Raw genomic sequence first — 27139 nt, 5'->3', positions numbered from 1 at the left:
TAAATGATTATGGGAAAAATGACACACACACACAACCAAACAAGAGTATTCGGCTAAGCACTAAAAAAAAAACGAGAGTAAAATACAAGAAAAACAAGATGAAGGTAAAGCAAGAAAGGAAGAAGAAGAAGAAGAAAAAAGAAACACAGACACGAAAATCTATTACACTTTAACATTTTCTACTTAAATTCATACAACGACAAAACGTTGAACGGTTGTAACGATTGTTGTACATATATATTAGTAACGGGATATTTCTACTACATACTATTAGATATCTATAGTATATATTTAAACAACGAGACGTTACTTAAATTATATGATAAAATTTGAAAAAAAAAAAAAAAAAAAAGAAAAATTTATTTAAGAAAAAACTATAAAGAAAATCTTGCTTTTAAAGGTTTTGAGTGTAATTTATTTAAAAAAAAAAAACGTTCAAAGTTTAAGAAAGGAGATGAAAAGTGTGTTTTTTGCTTTAGTGATTTTTTTATAAAAAATTTTCCTAAAAAAAATTTATATGTATATGTATAGAAATTTTAAGTGAAAAGTTGGAGAAAAAAAAATAATAAAATTTTCCTTAAATTTAATTTTAGTTAAGTATTGAAAAATTTATGAAAAAATGGCTTAAAATAAAACTTATTATGGCATAATAAAATATTAAAAAAAGAAGAAAAAAAACGCGAGAAAAAAATTGGTTGGTTTTCGTTTTAAGGTTCGTAACATCGTGGATAAAATACTACAAAAACAACAGCAACAAAACAAGAATTAAGAAATAAAAAAAAAACGATTTTTCCGATTTTTTTTTTCATTTTCATTTTTCCAACAGCTAGAAATATACTTATTATAGAAATGTGTTGAGTTGAAAAGAAAAAAAAAATAGTTTATAATTTGCCACTTTTCCACTAAGCCAGTGAAGAAGAGCATTTAAGCCAAAAAGGCAGCCAAAAGGCTGTGAAAATATATACATATATATATATATATAATGCTAGTGTTAAAAATCAATAAAATGGCTACAAAAAATAACTACAACAACAGCAACAACACTAGCAGCAACAACAACAACAACAACAGCAACATTCACAACTACTACAGCAACAAACAAAATTTCAGAAAATCAATTTTTTCAAATAAATAACCTAAATATTCATATTTTATATAAATAATAGGAGAACAACAGCAACAACACAAATAAGGAAAATTTATTAACAGAGGAAACAGCAATAACAACAAAAACAACAGCAGTTAAAACAACATCAACAGCAAACCCCCCCCCCCCCCCCCATGGAGACAACAAAACAGCATCAGCAGCAAATTAAAATCTAAAGAGATAAAACCCCACTACAGCAAATTTATAAAAAAATTTAAAAAAAAATATATATAAAATTTATCTCTAAAAAATGAAAAGAGTATAAAAAAAGAGTGTGTATAAGTGTATGTGTGTTTTAAAAAAAATGTTCTTCAATAAAAAATGTAAAGTGAAAAGTAAATGTTTATAGGGCTGTGTTCAATGTATACTTTAAATTAAAATAATTAAAAAAAAATTTCAAAAAAAATTTCAAAAAATTAAAAAAAAAATGAAATTTTTATAAAATCTTCATCTCCAAAACCCTTAAACAAAATTTGCCACACAAAAAAAATTAACCAAAACTTCTTTAACAACTAACAACAACAACATCAACTCTTTTCTACAGAAACTTTATACTATTGCTGCTCTTCTCTCTCTCTCTCTCTGTCACGCCTCCCCCCCCCTTTAAATTTCACACCTTCTTGTTACATCAAACAATGGCTTCTTCGTTATTGGATTTAGATGATTTAATAGAATTTCAATTGGAACGTCTTAATTTTGATGATCTCAACTATAAAGATGAATTACAATTACAACGTCAACTTTTGGATTTGGATGCTTTACAGTGCTCGCAACGTCGTCTCAAACATACCCTAACAAAAACTTTAGCCAATCAACAACATCAGGCTTTACAGGTACCGGAGGCCTCATCATGCACAGATTTACCCTCCTCACTGGCGGCTGGTGGTGAAACTTTAGGTCCTTCACCACATCATCACAATAATAGTAATAACAATAATAATAATAATAACAACAACCATAGCAGCAGTAGTACAGGTGCCATTGCCCGCAGCAGTAGCGGTCGTCGCTCTAAGGGCCGTGATGTGGCGCCAGTGGGTGGTAGTGTTCAAAATATTGCCAATGGTAGTATAGAAATAGCTATGGAAGATTTAGGGCCCGGTGCGGTGGGTGGTGAGAATGGTCGTGGTGTGCTGCGCGGCAATATTAGTTTGCCTAGTTTTAGTGATAGTGAGGAGGAGGCCTTCAACATAGATCAACAAAAGGAATTTAGGTAAGGAAATACAAATGTTTTTATTATATTTATAACCACCGTTCATTCGTCCGACTAGATTATATAGTATAATATAAAGTAGAGTATAGATTAGAATGTAGACTAGGCTATAGAGTAGACTATTGATAAAACCATATACTATAGGCTAGACTACATCATAGACAAGATCAGACTATAGACTATAATATAGACTATAGTGTAGAATATAGACTGGGCTACAGACTAGGCTGTAGACAAAACTATAGAATAGATTATAAACTAAACTATAGACTATACACAAGACTGTACGACTTAACTATAAACTAAACTATAGACTAGATTATAAGCCAAACTATAGACTAGACAATAGATTCGTCAATAGACTAGACAATACCCGATACTAAAGACCACATTATAGGCTAAACTTTAGATTATAGATTACACTACACACTAATCTGTAGACTAGACTCGACTAGACCAGACTACAGAATAGACTATAGACTACACTATAGATTAGACTATAGGCTAGACCACAAACTAGGCTGTAGAATAGACTACAGATTTGACTAACAACTAGACTATCGACTAGACTGTAGACTAGACTATAGCCATGAATATATACTAGACTATACACTAGACTGTAGACTAGACTATAGGCTGCACTATGGACTACACTACAAACTAGACTATATACATGATTATAAACTAAACTATAGAATAGACTATAGATTAGTCAATAGACTAAGCAATACCCGAGACTAAAGACAAGACTATAGACTAAACTATAGACTACATATTACACTACAGACTAATCTATAGACGTAGTCTTGTCTATAGACCCCAAAGATCTTTTGAAAATTTACAAACATCACACTATAGACTAGACAATAGACTAGAATATAGACTAGACTATAGGCTACCCTTTAGAACAAAATATACACTTGACTACAGACATGACTATGAATGACTATAAACTAGACTCTAGACTAGACAGACTATAGACTAGACTATAGACTAGACTATAGACTAGACTATAGACTAGACTATAGACTAGACTATAGACTAGACTATAGACTAGACTATAGACTAGACTATAGAATAGACTATAGACTAGACTATAGACTAGACTATAAAATAGATTATAAACTAGACTATAGACTAGACTATAGACTAGACTATAGACTAGACTATAGCCTAGACTATAGGCTAGACTATAGACTAGAATATAGACTAGACTATAGACTGGACTATAGGCTAGACTATAGACCAAACTATAGACTAGACTATAGGCTAGACTATAGGCTAGACTATACTATAGACTAGTCTACATACTAGATATATACTAGACTATAGACAAAAGCATAGACTAGACTATAGACTAGACTATAGACTAGACTATAGACTAGACTATAGACTAGACTATAGACTAGACTATAGACTAGACTATAGACTAGACTATATAAACCAGACTATAGACTAGACTATAGACTAGACTTTAGACTAATATAAACCAGACTCATAGAACCTAGACTATAGACTAGACCTATAGAACTAGACTAGAGCCAGACTATAGGACTAGACTATAGACTAAGACTATAGACTAGACTATAGACTAGACTAGACTATCGACTAGACTATAGACTAGACTATAGACTAGACTATAGACCTATAGACTAGACTATAGACTAGACTATAGACTAGACTTAGAACTAGATCTATAGACTGAGACTATATGACTAGACTATAGACTAGACTATAGACTAGACTATAACGAGACTATAGACTACTAGAGCTAGACTATAGACTAGACTATAGACTAGACTATAGACTAGACTGATAGACTAGACTATAGACTAGACTATAGACTAGAACTAAGACTAACTATAGACTAGACTATAGACTATGACTTAGACTAGACATATAGCACTAGACTATAGACTAGACTATAGACTAGACTATAGACTAGACTATAGACTAGACTATAGACTAGACTATAGACTAGACTATAGACTAGAAACTACTAGACTATAGACTAGACTATGACTAGACTATAGACTAGACTATAGACTAGACTATCTAGACTATAGACTAGACTAGAGACTAGACTATAGCTAGACTATAGACTATAGACTAGACTATAGACTATAGACTAGACTAAAAATAGACTAGACTATATAGACTAGACTAGATAGACTATAGACTAGACTATAGATAGACTATAGACTAGACTATAGACTAGACTATAGACAACTATAGATAGACTATAACTAGACTATAGACTACTATAGACTAGACAACTCCTATGACAGCTAGACTAGACTATAGACTAGACTATGGCTAGACTAGTAGACATAGACTAGACTATAGGCTAGAATATAACTAGGCTAGCTTAGCTAGACTATAGACTAGACTATAGGCTAGACTATAGGCTAGACTATAGACTAGACTATAGACTAATATATGACTAGACTATAGGCTAGACTAGTCTATATACTAGATATATATAGACTATATACAAAAGCATAGACTAGACTATAGACTAGAATATAAACTAAACAATGGATTAGTCAATACTAATACTAGACTAAGTATACCCGAGACTATAGTTTACACTATAGAATAAACTATATAGATCGCACTACAGACTAATCTCTAGACTAGACTACAGTCTAGACTACACAGAGGGAAAAGGAAATATACACGCCTGGTACCAAATTGACACAAAAGAGTTTATAATTTTTCAACAACATCCGTTGTCAAAGTATATATATACGTACGACAACACTATTGGCAACGGATTGTTTGTCAATAGTGAGCTTACCACATTTGTTAACATTTAGACAGCGGATGTGTATAAAATTTAGATTTCGACAATGAATTGTTGCAATGTTGTCAACATTACATAGGGTTGTATTTATACTTTGACAACGGTTGGTATTGAAAAATTATAAACAATTTAGTGTCAATTGGGTACCAGGCGCGTATATTTCTTTTCCCTCTGTGTATAGAACAGACTATCGACAAGACTAAACTATATACTAGACTACAGACTAGACTATTTACTACGCTATAGATTAGACTATAGACTAGACTATAGACTACACTATATACTAGACTATAGACTACACTATAGACTAGACTATAGACTACACTATAGATTAGACTACAGACTAGACTACAGAGTAGGAAATGAACTAGACTATAACCGAGGCTAGAGAAAAAACTGTGGACTGAACTATAGAATAGACTAGACTATCGACCAAACTATATACTAGACCATAGGATAGCCTGTAGACTAGTCTAGCCTACACTAGACTATAGTGTAGACAATAGACTACACTATAAACTAGGTAATAGACTACACTATATACTTGACTATAGACTATAGATAGATTATACGACTAGAATATAGACTAAACTAAAGACTAGGCTGGACTGTAGACTGTAGACTAGATTGTAGACTAGACTGTAGACTAGACTGTAGACTAGACTGTAGATTCGACTATAGTCTTGACTATAGGCTGGACTATTGACTAAACTATAAGTTGGACAATAGACCAGACTTCCGTTTAGACTATAGTCTAAACTATAGACTAGACTATAGACAAGACTATAGAGTAAACTAGACTATAGCCTAGACTACACTATAGATTAGACTATATACTAGACTATAGACTAAACTATAGACTAGACTACAGAGTAGGATATGGACTAGACTATAACCGAGGCTAAAGAAAAAACTGTGGACTAAACTATAGAATAGACTAGACTATCGACCAAACTATATACTAGACCATAGGATAGCCTGTAGACTAGTCTAGCCTACACTAGACTATAGTGTAGACAATAGACTACACTATAGACTATGTAATAGACTAGACTGTATACTTGACTATAGACTAGACTATAGACTGAAATATAGCCAAGACTATAGACTAAAATATAGACTAAACTATAAACTAGGCTGGACTATAGCCTAGACTATAGACTAGACTTAACTATAGTCTTCTACAGACTTGAGCATTGACTAGACTAGAAACTAGAACAATTTCTGTCATTTTCAGGCTTTCATCAAAATTAGATCGGGAGTCTTCTCCTCGGGTACAATGATTTGAAAATTCTCGATCATTCTTACATCACTATATAAGTCTTCTTCATCAAAATTTTTCAACGATATTACGCAAAGATTTCAAAGATTTAAAAAAAAAAAGATTCTAAGAAAACATTCCAAAGATCATTAGAAAATATCTCAAAGATCTTTAGAAAATACGCCAAATGTCTTTAGAAAACTTTAGAAAATACCACAATGATGCTAAAGATCTTTTGAAAAGATACCAAGACTCTTTAAATATGACTTCAGTTATCTTTAGATAATATAATAATCCTAAAAATCATAAGAAAAGTTCTTTTAGATCAAAAAAAAAAAAATATTCCAAAGTTCGTTAGAAAAAAAATCTTTATAAAAGATTCCAATTATTTTAAGGAAACATATCATAGCTTTTTAGAAAAGATTCGATACATCTTTAGAAAGGATCACAACAAAAATATCAAACATCATAAGAAAACATTCTTAAGATTACTAGAAAATACCCCAAAGATTTAGAAAAGACTCGAAAGTTAGCTAGAAAAGATCCCAAGGATGATTAAAATAGGTTCCAAACATATTGAGATTTTCAGAAAATAATGATTTTTAAAAAAGATCGCAAAAATTTTTCGAATACAAATTTCTTTAGAAGATGATCCTTAAAAAAGTTTGAAACATGTTTAGAATACATTCTTAAGATCTGAAGAATCTTAGGAAAATATCTTCAGAAAAGATTCCAAAGATCGTTAAAAAACATCCCACGGCTCTTAAAAAATCACAAAGTCCATAGAAAATATACCAAAAACTTCAGAAAAGATTTCAATATTCTTTAGTTAAGATCTGTAGAAATGATACCAAAAGTCTATAGAAAAGATCTCAAATGTGTTAAGAAAATATCTTAGAACTTTTTAAAAAGATGCCAGAAAATATCCCAATGTTACCAAAGGTCATTAGAAAATACCGCAATGATCTTTTGAAAAGTCACAAAGATTCCAAAGATCTTTAGAAAAAATCCCAGTAAAAATTTTCCTAGAAAAGATCCCTAAAATGTTAAGACAAAATCTAATAGATCATTTGAAAAAATTGCAGAGTAAAACACAAAGATCTTTAGAAAATATTTTAAAGATCTTAAGATAACATCTCAAAGCTCTTCCTAAGGCATTCTAAAGATCTCTAGAAAATATCTTGAATCTCGAAATGAACTGTAGCGGTATTTTAACAATACCGGGATTAATAACAATTATTTTTCACATCGAAACATGCACTCAGGGGATTGCATTTATGCATGATGTGTATTAGCAATGATGCTAAGAAGAGAGAGAGAGAGATTGTGGTAAAGACGACAGAAGTAGTAATGTTTACTCACAACTAATTAAAATCTAACTAAATTGAACTACTAAGCAACAAAATAAAAGTTCATAGTATGTGTGATAATAAGCAATAAGAGGTTAACTCGAATAATGGGATTTAAACTTTAATAAAGAGTTTTGTTAGTTAAATATCATCGGAAACATATACTTAAGTCGACTTAAGTCATTAGCGATTGTAGAATTTTTTTCAAATATTTTTTTTTTTTTTTATTCTGTAAAAGCATTAACACTTGAAAAGCTCAAATTAATTAAATGTTAAACAAACCCTTTTATTTATTTAAAAAAATTTTTAAAAATAAATATTTTCTATTACAAATTTCTATACACTCATATGTTTGTATGTATATGTGTACTCATGGTTTATTAATATTTTAAAGTGTTTTTTTTTTTTTGCTGTTCGCCATATATTCCATCATTAAATTTGCATAATCTTTCAAAGGAATTTCATTAAATCATTTATAATGAAATGCATTTTTTTAGTACTTTATACGTAAATTCTTAACCACTTTAAAAGCTAAATGTATTGTTCTTGTTGTTTTTTTACTACTAAAAAAAGCAACTCAACCCTCTTGCATTTTCGTTCACCTCTTCTTAAGCTCTCTCTTTCTTTCTCTCTGTCACCCTCTCTTTCTTGTTTAGAAAAGAAATAATATGACATTTCGTTTTTTGGTTTTTCCCACTGCTATTTCTCTGCTTGTTTTTATGTTGTGCTCTTTAACTTTGTTTCTTAGCTACACATTTATTTTCGTAGTTAACCACTGGGTAGAGTGAGAGAGTCTCTTTGGGTTTTTTTTACTATTTCCTTTTGAGTTAACGAACTGCCTTTGTAGTGAGATTTCGAAAGAAGACAAATCACCACAATCCCATTATGGTTCAGTATATGGATTAAAATGTTTTTTTAAGTTGTTTTTAGCGATTATTTTTTATGATGACATTTGTTTAGAAAAATATTCAACAAATCTATTCGAAAATTATGAATATTCTTTTAAATGTCAATAATTAAGCTTTAATTTATCAAAAAAATATTATAGAGATTAAAAGTTGTATTATTGCTATAGCTTATTGGTGTGTCTTAGGAAGGAAAGACTTTTTTAGACTTGAGCATTTGCTGATCGTATTTTGAAACCCATAATCCTATCTTTCAATGCCAAAGATCTTAAGAAAAGTTCTCAAAGATCTTCACGAGAGATTCAAAAAATCGTTAGAAATTATCCCAAAGATCTTTAGAAATGATTACCACAAAAAGATCTCAGAGATCTTTAGTATAGACCACAACGATCCAAAAGATCTTTAGAAAAGATCACCACAAAAAGATCTCAGAGATCTTTAGAATAGACCACAATGATCCAATAGAATCCAAAGATCTTTAGAAAAGTTCTCAAAAATCTTTAAAGAAGATCCCAAAGATCTTTAGAAACGATCATGAATATATTACAAACAGATCTCAGAGATCTTTAGAGTAGACCCCAATGATCCAATAGATTCTAATGATCTTTAGAAAAGATCTCAAAAATCTTTACAGAAAATCTCAAAGATCTTTAGAAAAGATTCCAAAGATTTTTTGAAACAAAGTAAAAAGATTTCAAAGAGCTGTAAGAATAGAAAATACCCCAATGATCCGATAGATTACAAAGATCTTTAGAAAACATTTGATATTTTAAGGCAATATCCCAAAGAACTTGAACTTCATCCCTAAAATGTTTAGAATATATTCCAAATATCTTTGGAATATATCCTAAAGATCTTCAAGAAAGACTCCAAAAAGATCTTAAGAAAATATCACACTGATCTTTGGGAATGAACCCAAAGATCTTTAGGAAAGATCTATGGGAAATATCTGCAAAGATCTTTAGAATAGAAACATCACCAAAATCTTTAGAAAGGATCTTAAAGATCTTTAGAGAACATCCCAAAGATCTTTAGAAAATACCTTAAAGATCTTTAAAAAAAGTTCCCAATGATCTTTAGAGAAGACTCCGGAGATCTCAGATCTTTAGAAAAAGTCATGATGATCTTTAGAAAAGTCCTCAAAGATTTTAGATAATAACCTCATATCTTTTTGGAAAACATTCCAAAAATCTTTAGGAAGTACTTTAAAGATTTTTAGAAATGATTGCAAAGATCTTCAGAAATTTCAGATATTTAAAAATGATCTTTAGAGAAGACTCCAATGATCTTTAGGAAAAATCCCAATGATTTTTAGAAAAGTTCTCAAAGATTTTAGAAAATATCCCAATGATCTTTAGAGATCTTTAGAAAAATCCCAAATATATTTATAAAAGATCTCAACGATCTTTTTAAATCTCAAAGAGCTTCATAAAAGATCGTAGCAATCTTTATAAAAGATCACAATGATCTTTTTAAATCTCAATGATCTTTATAAAACATCTTAACAAAATTCAGAAGAGATTCTAAAGATCTTTGAAAAGGTCTCAAAGTTCCTTAAATAACAACACAAATTTCTTTAGAAAAGATCACTAAAATTTCGAAGAACTTAACCTTAAGATATGCTCAGCTAAATTGTGGTATCATCAGGATGATATATTCAGGAGATGAGAGCTATGATTTCATCCCGTCTCTCTTAAACACTGTGAATAAGAACCTGAAGCAAGGATCGATCAAGTTTACAAATCATTGGATATTACCTTAAAAACCTTAAACTTAAGAAATGCTCAGTTAAACTGTGATATCAACAGGTTGAATGTTTATAGAAATTCTGAGAGATTACTTAAAAGAGGACAACTTATATTCAGGAGTTGAGTTCTACGTTTCAATCGCTCTCTCCCTCTTTTTCTCTCTCTCTCAAGAGATCGAGCCGATCAATGATGAGTGAGGGTTTTTTTCCACTTCAAAGTTTTCTATTGCAAACAAACTTAAAACAGTTCTTCTCCCGCAACTGTTCCGATATCTATCAGTATCGACGATTACCACTTTATCTGGCACCTATCTTTGACAGTGTCAGCCACTTTAAATCTTTTAAGACATCCTAGAGTACCTATCTATAATAGAACGTTCTCATTAACACTAACAACTGATCCATTTTCTGGATATTAAAGATCGTTAATTGCAATGATCCATTAAAATCTTCAGCATGTCGAGATTCCAGATATTTTTTATCAGGAAAGAGGATCAGATGACATAAAGGTATTAGATATGGTATAATGACTACTTGATGATCTGATTGATCGAACAATAAAACATTCTGTATGAAGAGTATAGAAATATCGTTGATAGTCTCTTGATCCAAATTTTGAAGTGAAATACTTCAGGGAAAAGAATCAAGCGCCTTGAAAATTTAAACTTTTGGGATTATGTTTATCCATCTGATAACTGAGAGATCAAAAGATTAATTAAAACAAACTGTATGTTGAGAATCCAGAAATTTGGATCATGCAAGAGTATCAGGTGAGAAAAATGTTTCAAATTTGAGATAATCAGATAATCAACTGATCGTTTACTTCAGAAATTAATGATCATTAATTAAAATTATCCTTTAAACATCCCGTATGTAGAAAGTCTAGTAAAGATCAGTCCACTTAAATGTTTAACATTTGAGATAATGGCTATCTGATGATCTAGGCGATCGAACAATAAAACATCTTGTATGAAGAATACTGAGATGAACTGCTGATCCTCGTTTACTTCAGAAATTAAAGATCATTAATTAAAATTATCCTTTAAACATCCCGTATGTAGAAAGTCTAGTAAAGATCAGTTAACTTAAATGTTTAACATTTGAGATAATGGCTATCTGATGATCTAGGCGATCGATCAATAAAACATCTTGTATGAAGAATGCTGAGATGAACTGCTGATCCTCGCTTATATATTGATCAGAGGAGGATCAGGTGATATAAATGTTTTAGATTTCATTCAAATAATCAAACAGTAAAACATTTTTTAAAGATAATTTTGTGATATTACCGCTAAATCTGTGGCAATCTTTTGTATATTATCCTTAATCAATATTCTCAATACCAAATCCTTTTTATATCTGAAATAAATCCTTTAATTTGGCAACTCTTTCAAATTACTATCCTCTTTTTTACATTTAGCACACAATCTCCTCTATCTCTCTAGACTTTAGTTTACTACTTTTCTTACTCTTTTTCTGTCGCTCTCTCTCTCGTCCTTCCTCTCTCTTCCTTGTTTTGTTATGCCTTTAAAATAAGGTCACGTGTGTCGTGAACGAACATAAATAAAAAGGAAAATATTGTAGATTTCACATGCATTCATTGGCGTGTTTTGAATTTTTCATTAATGTTTGTGTTGTTTTTTTTTGTGTTTTTTTTTTTGTTTAATTAAAATTGATTTCAGGATATACGTTTTACTTTTGGTTGCCTGTAATCCAACAATATTGTAGCCTTTACCAAAAACATCCACCACAATTATTGGCGCTTTTTGCTATAGGTTTATTATACTCTTTTGGTGAAACTTTAAAACGTGTAAACGTAAAAAGTAAGACAGTGTAATAAATTTTGTGTCTTGTAACAGAATTTGGCAAACTAACATTTCGATACTTAATTAATGGTTTTGACTTTATCATATTTTTTTTTTTTTTTTTTTTTTTTCAAATTTTTTCTATAGTTGGCGGTTGTTGGTTTCGTGTTGAACACAATTTTTAATTGATTCCTCTTGTGTATTTTAGCTAAATTTTTTTTCAATTTCCTTTTTTAGCGTAAATTTGAGTAGAAAACACACAAACTACTTATACTGCTAGTAGCAGGTAGTAGAGAATGAATCACTGCCAATTTTTAAATTTGACATTTACTGCAGGAAGTTCATTTTGAAGATTTGGCTCGTGTTATCGCAAATGTCTAGATTGCTTTAAATTATTGTTTTCTTTATATCTCCTCCCCCTCTTTCATTGTAAACTTAACTATTTATAAGGATTTTATTACTAAATAATCCTTGCTTTCCTAGTTTAGCTTAGTTTATGCTTCAAGCTCTCTTTCTTTAGGCTCTTTTCCGCTCTCCATCTTTCACCTTCTCTCCCACGAATTGCAGTTCATTTCCTTTTCCTCAAGCATCCTACTTATAAAATGTTATATTCAGCTTAAATATGTGTGTATGTATCAGACATGGAAAACTGCGTCCTTTAATATTTTTTAATCTAGTATTGACTATAGTCTAATCTATAGAATAGCCAACAGTCTAGTCCATAGTCAAGTCTATAATCAAGTCTATAGTTAGTCTGTAGTATAGTATACATTCCAAATTTTTAGCCTAGTATAGTCTATTGACTAGTCTATAGTCAAGTCTATAATTTAGTCTATAGACTACTCTATAGCTTAGTATATAATCTAGCCCATAATTAAGTCTAATGTCTATATTCTAATGCCTATATTCTAATCTACAGTATATTTAGTGTATGGTCTAGTCTGTAGTCTAATCTATAAAATAGTCAACAGTCTAGTCTATAGTCAAGTCTATAATCAAGTCTATAGTTAGTGTGTAGTATAGTCTACATTCCAATTTATAGTCTAGTATAGTCTATAGACTAGTATATAGTCTGGTCTATAGTCTAGTCTATAATTTAGTCTATAGACCAGTCTATAGCTTAGTCAATAATCTAGTCCATAATTAAGTCTAATGTATAGCCTATATTCTAATCTACAGTGTATGGTCTACGGTCTAGTCTGTAGTATAATCTATAGTCTAGTCTATAGTCTAGTCTATAGTCTAGTCTATAGTCTAGTCTATAGTCTAGTCTATAGTCTAGTCTATAGTCTAGTCTATGGTCTGGTCTATGGTCTAGTCTATAGTCTAGTCTACAGTCTAGTCTATAGTCTAGTCTATACTCTAGCCTATAGTCTAGTCTATAGTCTAGTCTATAGTCTAGTCTATAGACTAGTCTATAGTCTAGTCTACAGTCTAGTCTATAGTCTAGTCTATACTCTAGCCTATAGTCTAGTCTATAGTCTAGTCTATAGTCTAGTCTATAGACTAGTCTATAGTCTAGTCTATAGTCTAGTCTATAGTCTGTCTATAGTCTAGTCTATAGACTAGTCTATAGTCTAGTATAGTCTAGTCTATAGTCTAGTCTATAGTCTAGTCTATAGTCTAGTCTATAGTCTAGTCTATAGTCTAGTCTATAGTCTAGTCTATAGTCTAGTCTATAGTCTAGTCTATAGTCTAGTCTATAGTCTAGTCTATAGTCTAGTCTATAGTCTAGTCTATAGTCTAGTCTATAGTCTAGTCTATAGTCTAGTCTATAGTCTAGTCTATAGTCTAGTCTATAGTCTAGTCTATAGTCTAGTCTATAGTCTAGTCTATAGTCTAGTCTATAGTCTAGTCTATAGTCTAGTCTATAGTCTAGTCTATAGTCTAGTCTATAGTCTAGTCTATAGTCTAGTCTATAGTCTAGTCTATAGTCTAGTCTATAGTCTAGTCTATAGTCTAGTCTATAGTCTAGTCTATAGTCTAGTCTATAGTCTAGTCTATAGTCTAGTCTATAGTCTAGTCTATAGTCTAGTCTATAGTCTAGTCTATAGTCTAGTCTATAGTCTAGTCTATAGTCTAGTCTATAGTCTAGTCTATAGTCTAGTCTATAGTCTAGTCTAGTCTATTCTATAGTCTAGTCTATAGTCTAGTCTATAGTCTAGTCTATAGTCTAGTCTATAGTCTAGTCTATAGTCTAGTCTATAGTATATGTCTTAGTCTAGTCCTATAGTCTAGTCTATAGTCTAGTCTATAGGCTAGTCTATAGTCTAGTCTATAGTCTAGTCTATAGTCGAGTCTATAGTCTAGGCATAGTCTTGTATAGTCTATAGTCTAGTGTAAAGTCTAGTCTATAGTATATAGTGCAGTCTATAGTCTAGTCTTAGCATAGTCTATAGTCTAGTCTATAGTCTAGTTTATAGTCTATTCTATAGCCTATAGCATAATTTATAGCCTAGTGTATAGTCCAGTGTATAGTCTTGTGTATAGTCCAGTGTATAGTCTAGTGTATAGTCTATTCTATTGTCTAGTCTATAGTGTAGTCAATTTTCTAGTCTATAGTCTAATCTATGGTCTAGTACATAGAGTAGTCAATAGTGTAGTCTATATTCTAATCCATAATCTATTCTAGCCTATTATATAGTCTAATCCACAGTCTGGTCAATAGTCTAGTCTATCTATAGTCCAGTATAGTCTAGTCTATAGCCTAGTGTAAAGTCTAGTCTATAGCCTAGTGTATAGTCAAGTCTAGTCTATAGCCAAGTGTATAGTTTAGTCTATAATATGGTCTATAGTCTAGACTATAGCTTAGTGTATAGTCTGGTCTATAGTTTAGTCTATTAGGGAGTGATATACTGTTCTATAGTCTAGTCTGCGTTCTAGACTCTAGACGAGTCTATAGTCTTGAAAATTAGTTTAAAAAGTACTAATAGTAAGTTAATATTTTAAAATTTCAACTTTCCATGTCTGATATGTATTAATATCTTTATAAACTATTGAAATTTCCTTTTTTTTTTTTAAATGTAATCTGCTTGCTTATCTTATCCTTTTTCCTATACTTGGTGATTTCCTTATTGTTGCCCGGTTTCAGTATAACAGGGATAATCAGCATGTTAGTGTCATTTCTGAAAGCTTTACATATAACGTTAATATTTTAGCATTCTATTTCCTCTTGAATGCTTTAAAAAGTGTTTTTTATTTCCTCTCTATTTGCCATATTCCAACTGATTTCCCTTAAAAGTGTATTTTAATATGATTTCCTCTTCACTCAGCAATTGTCACTTTATACCTGTGTATGGTGTGTTTTTTTTTAATAAAATTTTATTAATCTTTCAAGAATACCTTAATATCCTTTCTATAACTGTTTCCTTGACTCCACACTTTGTGATATTACATATTGCCACAAAAGCAATCAAATAATTCCTCTATCAGTTTTTTATTGTCATGGTTATGTCATTATCTTGGTCATCAACACTTGTCAGTTTCTGAACTATACATCGTAATCCTTTTGATTATCATTTAAAAGGGCGTTGCATCCCGGAATGACGATATTAATTAATTACTTCAAGTGTTTGTCATCTTTTTCTTAATCTTTTTTGTGAAATCAATTCTAGATGATTAATAAAGAATTTTTATTAAGACTTCAAGATTATTGAAAGTCATTGGAACATCTTGAAAACCCTGGCAACAAATTATAGAATAATAATGCTTAATAATTCCAGAAAAGGAGAAAGTCATTGTCCTTTTAGACAAGTTTGATAATGTGGAAAATTACTCAGAAGAAATTGATGTTTATCAGCTTTAAACTCCCTTCAACTCTATTACGTCTGAAACTGTAATGGATTTTATCAGAGAAAATACTCCTCGAATAAAGCTCGAAAATTTTGAATTAAGCCTTCAAATGTAAAGATGCAATTTAAGTTTGGAATGCTTTTAGGGTTACCATCATTATTGAACTATTTTACATCCAATTAATCTTATAACTTACTAATCTTCTCTCTTTTCATCTCTCTTTAGATCACTGGTAATTGAATGGTTTCAACAGCTACGCGCCAGAACTGAAGATTTCAAATCCGATGAAGAATCGAGAAGAATGCGAGAAGCCGGCAATGATTCCTATCGTAAAGAACGACATGCACTTAAAGCATGTGACCTCTATACGGAAGCAATATTTTTGGCGCCATCACAAGATAGTATAGCAGCCGCAATGGCGCACGCAAATAGGTCCACAGTATTGCATGACTGCGGCATGTATGAGGTAAGGCAACTAGAAAATTATCACAAACGCACACACACACACACTTGCACTCAGACTCACACTATCAAATAAACACTAACACACACTGCAGTTACATTTACGGATGTGGCTGTGATTAGTTTGGCTGGTGTTGCTGATGACAGCAATGTTGTCGTTATTTAAAGCGAATGAAGTGCATTGGAGTGGAGTGAAGTGTATAGAGAGTGCAGTGGTACGTGTAAATAAGTAACATGTATATAATTATAAATTCCCTATTATTAGTTATTAATAATTAGAAGGGAGAAGAGAGTGGAGTGTGAATAAATATTTCCTTTCATCGTGACAAATTCAAACAAATAACAAGACCACTGTGGCCAAATTTACTATTGTCTAATCTATAGTCTAGTCTATAGTCTAGTCTATAGTCTAGTCTATAGTCTAGTCTATAGTCTAGTCTATAGTCTAGTCTATAGTCTAGTCTATAGTATAGTCTATAGTCTAGTCTATAGTATAGTCTATAGTCTAGTCTATAGTCTAGTCTATAGTCTAGTCTATAGTCTAGTCTATAGTCTAGTCTATAGTCTAGTCTATAGTCTAGTCTATAGTCTAGTCTATAGTCTAGTCTATAGTCTAGTCTATAGTCTAGTCTAGTCTATAGTCTAGTCTATAGTCTAGTCTATAGTCTAGTCTATAGTCTAGTCTATAGTCTAGTCTATAGTCTAGTCTATAGTCTAGTCTATAGTCTAGTCTATAGTCTAGTCTATAGTCTAGTCTATAGTCTAGTCTGTAGTCTAGTTCATAGTCTAGTTTGTAGTCTAGTTTGTAGTCTAATCTATAGTCTAGTCTATAGTCTAGTCTATAGTCTAGTCTATAGTCTAGTCTATAGTCTAGTCTATAGTCTAGGCTATAGTCTAGTCTATAGTCTAGTCTATCGTCTAGTCTATAGTTTAGTCTATAGTCTAGTCTATAGTCTAGTCTATAGTCTAGTCTATAGTCTAGTCTATAGTCTAGTCTATAGTCTAGTCTATAGTCTAGTCTATAGTCTAGTCTATAGTCTAGTCTATAGTCTAGTCTATAGTCTAGTCTATAGTCTAGTCTATAGTCTAGTCTATAGTCTAGTCTATAGTCTAGTCTATAGTCTAGTCTATAGTCTAGTCTATAGTCTATTCTATAGTCTAATCTATAGTCTAGTCTATAGTCTAGTCTATAGTCTAGTCTATAGTCTAGTCTATAGTCTAGTCTATAGTGTAGTCTATAGTCTAGTCTATAGTCTAGTCTATAGTCTAGTCTTTAGTCTAGTCTATAGTCTAGTCTATAGTCTAGTCTATAGTCTAGTATATAGTCTAGTCTATAGTCCAGTCTATAGTCTAGTCTGTAGTCTAGTCTATAGTCTAGTCTATAGTCTTGTCTATAGTCTAGTCTATAGTCTAGTCTATAGTCTAGTCTATAGTCTAGTATATAGTCTAGTCTATAGTCTAGTCTATAGTCTAGTCTGTAGTCTAGTCTGTAGTCTAGTCTATAGTCTAGTCTATAGTCTAGTTTATAGTCTAGTCTGTAGTCTAGTCTATAGTCTAGTTTGTAGTCTAGTTTGTAGTCTAATCTATAGTCTAATCTATAGTCTAATCTATAGTCTAGTCTATAGTCTAGTCTATAGTCTAGGCTATAGTCTAGTCTATAGTCTAGTCTATCGTCTAGTCTATAGTTTAGTCTATAGTCTAGTCTATAGTCTAGTCTATAGTCTAGTCTATAGTCTAGTCTATAGTCTAGTCTATAGTCTAGTCTATAGTCTAGCCTATAGTCTAGTCTATAGTCTAGTCTATAGTCTAGTCTATAGTCTAGTCTATAGTCTAGTCTATAGCCTAGTCTATAGTCAAGTCAATAGTCTAGTCTATAGTCTAGTCTATAGTCTAGTCTATAGTCTAGTCTAGTCTATTCTATAGTCTAGTCTATAGTCTAGTCTATAGTCTAGTCTATAGTCTAGTCAATAGTCTGGTCTATAGTCTAGTCTATAGTCTAGTCTATAGTCTAGTCTATAGTCTAGTCTATAGTCTAGTCTATAGTCTAGTCTAAAGTCTAGTCTATAGTCCAGTCTAAAGTCTAGACTATAGTCTAATCTATTGTCCAGTCTAAAGTCTAGTCTATAGTCTAGTCTAGTCTATAGTCTAGTCTATAGTCTGGTGTATAGTCTGATCTATAGCCTAGTCTATAGTCTAGTCTATAGCCTAGTAAATAGTCTAGTAAATAGTCTAGACAATGGTCTAGTCTATAGTATAGTCTATAGTCTAGTCCCTTGTCTAGTCTATATTCTAGTCAATAGTCTAGTCTGTAGTCTAGTAAATAGTCTAGTCTAATATCTAGTCTATAGTCTAGTCTATAGTCTAGTCTATAGTCAAGTCTATAGTCTAGTCTATAGTCTAGTCTATAGTCTAGTCTATAGTCTAGTCTATAGTCTAGTCTATAGTCTAGTCTATAGTCTAGTCTATAGTCTAGTCTATAGTCTAGTCTATAGTCTAGTCTATAGTCTAGTCTATAGTCTAATCTATAGTCTAGTCTATAGTCTAGTCTATAGTCTAGTATATAGTCTTGTCTAAAGTCTAGTCTATAGTCTTGTCTAAAGTCTAGTCTATAGTCTAGTCTATAGTCCAGTCTATAGTCTAGTCTAAAGTCTAGTCTATAGTCTAGTCTATAGTCTAGTCTATAGTCTTGTCTATAGTCTATTCTATAGTCTAGTCTATAGTCTGGTCTATAGTCTGGTCTATAGTCTAGTCTATAGTCTAGTCTATAGTCTAGTCTATAGTCTAGTCTATAGTCTAGTCTATTGTCTAGTCTATAGTCTAGTCTATAGTCTAGTCTATAGTCTAGTCTATAGTCTAGTCTATAGTCTAGTTTCTAGTAGATTTTCAAGCTTGATTTGACGGGAAATGGTGTAAAAAAAGTTGACATCACTGAATATGACTAACACTAATTACACAGAAGAACAATTTTATTGGTGAAATATTAAAGTCTAAATTGTTTCTTTATATCTCCTATTTTCAGCAATCCTATGATGATTGTTTATGCGCCTTAGATTTAGGCTATCCGGAAGAGTATCATCCATTGATAAAACTGCGTCAAGCCTCTTGTGCCTTAAAAATGCGTAATTTTTCTTTATGCGAACAACATTTGCATGAACTCTTACACATGGAACTCTCGGAAACCTTTGAAGCACGCACCCACGAGCTGTGGCATGAATGTGAAGTACAAAAAGCCGAAAAGATTGAGATGGGTGTACAAACAGACAACGATTTAATAACTAATGGTACTAAAATCTATGAAGTGTAAGTTTTTTTTATAATGATTTTACTATTTTAGTTATAACGAATTAAATTGCTTGTTCTTCTAGGGCTTGGTTGGACAATACTAATGTTATAACAACAACAAAAAGCGCCTATCTTAGATCCATTGCTGATATACCCAATAATACACCCATATTTCAAGAGGAAGCCGCCGTTTTTGTGCCCAGTGGCGCAGCACGCATATGTGATCACTGTGGCGTCACACAATTCGTACCGTTTCCATGCATTTTTTGCTCTAATCGTACAGCCGTCTACTGTTCACGCAAGTGCCGTGCGGCACACGCTTCCATACATGCTCTCGAATGTTATGCCCATCAGATCGAACTTTTCGAAGAGTTCGGTGTTGAGTTCTCAAAGCCACGCCTACTACAGCTCGCCTTTCGCATGCTCATCAACGGCCTACCTCAGGTGGTGCCACACTGTCGCAAAAAACCCACGGTCAGCAAGATGTGGAATGCCTTCAATAGCATACTGACCGAACGCAATTGCAACTCTTCGTCCGCCTCGCTAGCTGCCTCCTCCACATCGTACTCTGCCCTATTGCGTTTAGAATCCCACTTAGATAAGGAGGAAAAGCCAAGTATGGTTTCTTTTGCCATTGTCGCACACATACTTGCCATCTATTTGGGCGAGTACACCGACTTTTTCGAACTACTCGAGCTGACAATGCCCGCAGCAGCAAAGCTAGCGCGTCAGGAATGGGAATTGCTCGCGTCCGCTTTGCTGTTGCGTCACATTTGCCAGTTGCGGCACAAAAATCTCGTTCACTGCCCATCCTTTGTGCTGCCCTCCGATCCGCACGTACTCTCGCCCAACGATGAGTTTACCCTGTGGGAAACGGTGCGTCATGTACGTCGCGGTTATTTACATCTAATAGCCGGTGATGTAACGACTGTAGCGTATGCCGTATTCCCCCAGACCCTTAGTCACTGTCGTCACTCCTGTGTCGATATGATCTATCGCAAGATCAACGGTTGCAAGCTGACCGCCTATGCCACAAGTGAAATACCAGCAGATGCTTGCATTTGCAATTGTTTTGTTAGTGGGAACTATCGACAATCGCTGTACAGTCAACGTAAATTGGAACTGGCAACACGAGGCATTGATTGCAAATGCGAAAAATGTTTTCGTCCATATCCTGATGAGGATTTTGTAAGTATTTTTTTTGAATAGCTCCTCAAAAGAACTCATCCTACCCTCGTCCCCCACCAAAAAAAATATTTACCTCATTTAACGCTATAATAATGTTAGTTTAAATTATTATTATTTTTTGTTTTCTTTTTAATTTTACAATTTCATTGTTGTTGTGGGTGTTCTTGTGATTTAATGTTAATTTTGTTTTTTTGTTTTTTTTTGGTGTTGTGATTTTGATTGATGGATTTGTATTATTATTTTCTTAAATACTCATACCACTTTAACCTAATACTTAAATACATTTTGATTTTTTTTTTTTGGAAAATGTGGCGGAACTTTGTTTTGAAAGCGTGTATGTGTGTGTTTAGTTTATTGTATTTTTCTCTTGTAAACTTTAACAATATAATTGTATGAAATATTCAAAATATATTTACTAAACACTGCTACTCAAAGACACAGTTAAGCAAACAGTTAAAACAAACATGCTCCTCCAACAGACACCTCAAAACAACCATTAAAATGTTGGAAGAATGCTTTACTCGTTACTTAAATGTCCAATATAAATAATGTTTTTTTTTCACTTTATTAAAGGAAACGGAATGAAAGTTGTTATTAAAAGTTTTCAGTTGTTTTTTCTTTCTTTTTTTTTTTTTTGGTTAATTGCGAATGTCATTTGTTTAGTAAAGGTAGTGAAAAACTGAATGTTTTTGGGTTTTTATTTGTTAGTGTCCCTTTGTTTTAAGTTTAATCTATCACTAAGGAAATGTTTTATTTTAAATTGTGTTTTAAGTTTAATTGTTCATATTTCATATATATTTCATTGGTCTTCTTTGGCGACAACTTGTTTTAGTATACGGTCAAAACTACAAAATGATCTATAGTCAATACTATAGACCGATCTATAATTAAGATTATAGACTGATCCATAGTCACGAGTATAGACTGATTCTTTGTCAAAACTATAGACTGATCTATAGTCAAGACTATAGACTGATCTATAGTCAAGACTATAGACTGCTCTATAGTCAAGACTATAGACTGATCTATAGTCAAGACTATAGACTGATCTATAGTCAAGACTATAGACTGATCTATAGTCAAGACTATAGACTGATCTATAGTCTATAGACTGATCTATAGTCATGACTATAGACTGATCTGTAGTCAAGACTATAGCCTCATCTATAGTCAAGACTATAGATTGATCTATTGTCAAGACTATAGAGAGATCTATAGTAAAGACTACAAACTGTTCTATAGAAAGATATATAGCCAAGTCTATATACAGATCTATAGTCCATACGAAAGACTGATATACAGCCAAGACTATAGGCTGATCTATAGTCAAGACTATAGACTGATCTTTAGACAAGATTATAGACTGATCTTTAGTCAAAACTATAGACTTATTTATAGTATATAGTCCATACTATAAACTAATATATAGTTAATACCATAGACTAACTTATACCATAGATTCACTAATCTCAAGACTATCAACATAATTCACTGATCTATAGGCAAGACTATAGATAGATCTATAGAGTCTATTTATAGATAGACTAAAGACTGATCTATAGTCTAGACTATAGACTGATCAATATTCAAAACTATAGACTGATCTCTAGTCAAGACTATAGACTGATCTATAGTCAAGACTATAAACTGATCTATAGTCAAGACTATAGACTAATATATAGTCAAGACTATAGACTGATCTTTAGTCAAGACTATGGACTGACCTATAGTCTATACTATAGTCTATTCCCTGATCTATAGTCAAGTCTATATATAGATCTATAGTCTAAACAATAGACTGATCTATAGTCTAGACTATAGACTGATCTATTGTCAAGAATATGGATTGATCTATAGTAGAGACAACAAACTGATCTATAGTCAATACTATAGTCTGATTATAGTCGAGACTATAGTCCATTTTATATAGACCGCTCTAATCAGGACTACAGATCTGTCAGACAAGACTATAATATCAGCCGATACTCTTACTTCTAAGCTATCCATGTTAAATTTTGTTGTAAAAAATTGTGAAATTTTTTCATCTGTCAAAAGTCTAAACTGTCATTCTTCATTTAAGTTTGATTATTTTAATTTGCAACATCAAAATCACTTCCATTTTATAATTTCAAATAAATGTTTTATAAGGTGGACGAGTTATTTTTGTGGTCATTGCCCTTCATAATTGTTGGACCGATCTATAGTAATACTATAAACTAATCATTAGTCAAGACAATTGACTGATCAATAGCTAAATCTATAGACTGACCTATTGTCAAAGCAGATAATAATTGATAGCAGAATAATTGAATCATTTTTGAAATTAAAATCGTCTGAAGTAAAGCCTCTCAGGAATTGGACCCATTTTTTCGGGTATAATATAGTCAATACTATTGATTGATTTATAGCGAGAACTATACACTATAAATCAGTTAAGACTATAGACTAATCTGAAGCAAGGACTATAGACTGATCTATAGACAAGACTATTAATTAGTCATGACTATGGACCGATCTATAGTAATACTATAAACTAATCATTAGTCAAGACAATTGACTGATCAATAGCTAAATCTATAGACTGACCTATTGTCAAAGCTGTAGACCGATAGCAGAATAATTTAATCATTTTTGAAATTAAAATCGTCTGAAGTAAAGCCTCTCAGGAATTGGACCCATTTTCGGGTATAATATAGTCAATACTATTGATTGATCTATAGCGACTATAAATCAGTTAAGACTATAGACTAATCTAAAGCAAGGACTATAGACTGATCTATAGACAAGACTATTAATTAGTCATGACTATGGACCGATATATAGTAATACTATAAACTAATCATTAGTCAAGACAATTGACTGATCAATAGCTAAATCTATAGACTGACCTATTGTCAAAGCTCTAGACCGATAGCAGAATAATTGAATCATTTTTGAAATTAAAATCGTCTGAATACTATTGATTGATCTATAGCGAGAACTATAGACTATAAATCTGTTAAGACTATAGACTAATCTAAAGCATGGACTATAGACTGATCTATAGATAAGACTATTAATTAGTCATGACTATGGACCGATCTATAGTAATACTATAAACTAATCATTAGTCAAGACAATTGACTGATCAATAGCTAAATCTATAGACTGACCTATTGTCAAAGCTGTAGACCGATAGCAGAATAATTGAATCATTTTTGAAATTAAAATCGTCTGAAGTAAAGCCTCTCAGGAATTGGACCCATTTTTCGGGTATAATGAAGTTAGTAGTATGAATCTTTAACTTTAACTCACTTTTTAATCATTTTATTTACACTCTTAACTAAAAATTTCAAATCATTTATCATTAACACGCTTTTTATTTTCAAATAATTTCCGTTTTTTTTAACATTTAACTGTTGTATATTAAATGTAATTTAAAGTTAATTTATACATACTATAAACAAATTTAAAGAAAAAAAAATCAATTAAAACAAAACAAAAATCGAAATGAAAACATATTGCAACCAATACCACTTGACACAAAAATTTCAGCATAAATTTCATCGTTACCGCTGTGATAATCCGAATTGCAAACAAATCTTTACACCATCAAATCTTAAACGCACCCGTAATCTACAATGGTGGAAATCCGATTATTATCGAAGACCCGAAAATAATGGTTCCGAATTGCTAGTTTGTACCGAATGTGAACAGACCCAAAAACTCGAATGGTTTTGGACATTCACCGCTGCCCTGATGGACTGTGATACAATTGAGGAGCGTTGCAAACTATATGCGGCGATTGAACGAGCCGATAAACAACTCGTCGATACACACGAATTGAAAGTGGCACTAGCACGTCAATTAGTCGAACAATGTTTGTTAATACACAGAGGTAGGTTGGGTTAATTTTGTCTATTATTTTTTTTCTTTTTTATTATATTTTTTATTTTAAATTCATTTATATTTTTGTAAATTTTCTTTCGTATATTATTTCTCTCCCAACCCCCTTTAAAAAATATGGTTAAATTACAAAAAAAAACAAACAAAATATTTATGTTTAATTTAAAGATTTTTCAACTGTTAGAAAATTCTTTAAAATTAAAAAAAATAATGTATTAAATACAATTTAAAATATTAAGTAGATTTTGCTAGTTTTTAAAAATTTTTTAATTACTTGTAGCTATAGTTTAGGTTATTAAACAATATTTAACTAATAACTACTCGCTAGTTTAAATATTTAAAGAATTTCTTTAGAATTTTTCTTTTTTTTTGTCTTAAGTTTAAAAAGTATCTATTGTTTTATGGTGTAATATTTAAAAAAAATATATAAATAATTTTTTTACCCCATTTTATAACTATTTACAGACTAGTACGATTAAAAACAAACGTAATAATTCGTTACTCGCTACTCGTTATCAAAAAAATGTATATAAATATATCTTGTTAAAGGTTTCCTTACATACTCGTTTACAGCAATAACTCTTGTAATTAAACATTTTTTATTCATAAGATTTTATTTCATTAATTAAAACTATTAAATAAAATAAACTATCTACTCGCTAGTTTACAAGTAAACAGTATTTAACCAGTATTTTTTAAGGTTATTCCGCCTAAAAAAAGTTTTAGTTTCGATTTTTACACTCACATATTTTGTTTGGAATATAACACTGGCCAAGATTATGACCATTATGATCATAAGGCATTTGTCTTTAAAAGGACTACCCTCTAAATCTGTCTATAGTGCCCTCTAGTCTATAGTCTAGTCCATAGTCTAGTCCATAGTCTAGTCCATAGTCTAGTCTATAGTCTAGTCTATAGTCTAGTCTATAGTCTAGTCTATAGTCTAGTCTATAGTCTAGTCTATAGTCTAGTCTATAGTCTAGTCTATAGTCTAGTCTATAGTCTATAGTCTAGTCTATAGTCAAGTCTATAGTCTAGTCTATAGTCTAGTCTACAGTCTAGTCTATAGTCTAGTCTATAGTCTAGTCTATAGTCTAGTCTATAGTCTAGTCTATAGTCTAGTCTATAGTCTAGTCTATAGTCTAGTCTATAGTCTAGTCTATAGTCTAGTCTATAGTCTAGTTTATAGTCTAGTCTATAGTCTAGTCTATAGTCTAGTCTATAGTCTAGTCATTTGTCTTTAAAAGGACTACCCTCTAAATCTGTCTATAGTGCCCTCTAGTCTATAGTCTAGTCCATAGTCTAGTCTATAGTCTAGTCCATAGTCTAGTCTATAGTCTAGTCCATAGTCTAGTCTATAGTCTAGTCCATAGTCTAGTCTATAGTCTAGTCCATAGTCTAGTCTATAGTCTAGTCCATAGTCTAGTCTATAGTCTAGTCTATAGTCTAGTCCATAGTCTAGTCTATAGTCTAGTCTATAGTCTAGTCTATAGTCTAGTCTATAGTCTAGTCTATAGTCTAGTCTATAGTCTAGTCTATAGTCTATAGTCTAGTCTATAGTCTAGTCTATAGTCTAGTCTATAGTCTAGTCTATAGTCTAGTCTATAGTCTAGTCTATAGTCTAGTCTATAGTCTAGTCTATAGTCTAGTCTATAGTCTAGTCTATAGTCTAGTCTATAGTCTAGTCTATAGTCCTAGTCTACTAGTCTAGTCTATAGTCTAGTCTATAGTCTAGTCTATAGTCTAGTCTATAGTCTAGTCTATAGTCTAGTCTATAGTCTAGTCTATAGTCTAGTCTATAGTCTAGTCTATAGTCTAGTCTATAGTCTAGTCTATAGTCTAGTCTATAGTCTAGTCTAATAGTCTAGTCTATAGTCTAGTCTATAGTCCTAGTCTATAGTCTAGTCTATAGTCTAGTCTATAGTCTAGTCTATAGTCTAGTCTATAGTCTAGTCTATAGTCTAGTCAGTCTATAGTCTAGTCTATAGTCTAGTCTATAGTCTAGTCATAGTCTAGTTCTATAGTCTAGTCTATAGTCTAGTCTATAGTCTAGTCTATAGTCCCTAGTCTATAGTCTAGTCTATAGTCTAGTCTATAGTCTAGTCTAGTCTAGTCTATAGTCTAGTCTATAGTCTAGTCTATAGTCTAGTCTATAGTCTAGTCTATAGTCTAGTCTATAGTCTAGTCTATAGTCTAGTCTATAGTCTAGTCTATAGTCTAGTCTATAGTCTAGTCTATAGTCTAGTCTATAGTCTAGTCTATAGTCTAGTCTATAGTCTAGTCTATAGTCTAGTCTATAG

General features: G+C 31.7%; 1 protein-coding gene across 2 annotated transcripts in view; it reads left to right on the top strand.

Annotated features, from left to right (window-relative positions):
• The first annotated feature begins 1280 nt into the window (after positions 1 to 1280).
• Positions 1281 to 27139, top strand: part of LOC119610871 — a 29333-nt gene continuing 3474 nt past the window's right edge. The window contains exons 1-6 of one of the 2 annotated variants that reach the window (XR_005232022.1): positions 1281 to 2357; positions 16248 to 16488; positions 19504 to 19784; positions 19850 to 20954; positions 24489 to 24831; positions 25305 to 25423. Coding sequence is in view for 1 of the 2 variants with exons in the window: in XM_037966268.1 (XP_037822196.1) it covers positions 1783 to 2357; positions 16248 to 16488; positions 19504 to 19784; positions 19850 to 20954; positions 24489 to 24831 (2545 nt within the window). In the remaining variant the exon portion in view is untranslated. The remainder of the gene's footprint in view (positions 2358 to 16247; positions 16489 to 19503; positions 19785 to 19849; positions 20955 to 24488; positions 24832 to 25304; positions 25424 to 27139) is intronic. The other variant, XM_037966268.1, reaches the window with a different exon arrangement.

The sequence above is a fragment of the Lucilia sericata genome, unplaced genomic scaffold, assembly GCF_015586225.1.
Source record: "Lucilia sericata isolate MDLA Ls3-8-SP2 unplaced genomic scaffold, ASM1558622v1 Contig001294F_arrow, whole genome shotgun sequence".
Taxonomy (NCBI): Eukaryota; Metazoa; Arthropoda; class Insecta; order Diptera; family Calliphoridae; genus Lucilia; species Lucilia sericata.
Note: the sequence above shows the minus strand (reverse complement) of the source record. Positions and strands in the feature narration are given on the sequence as shown.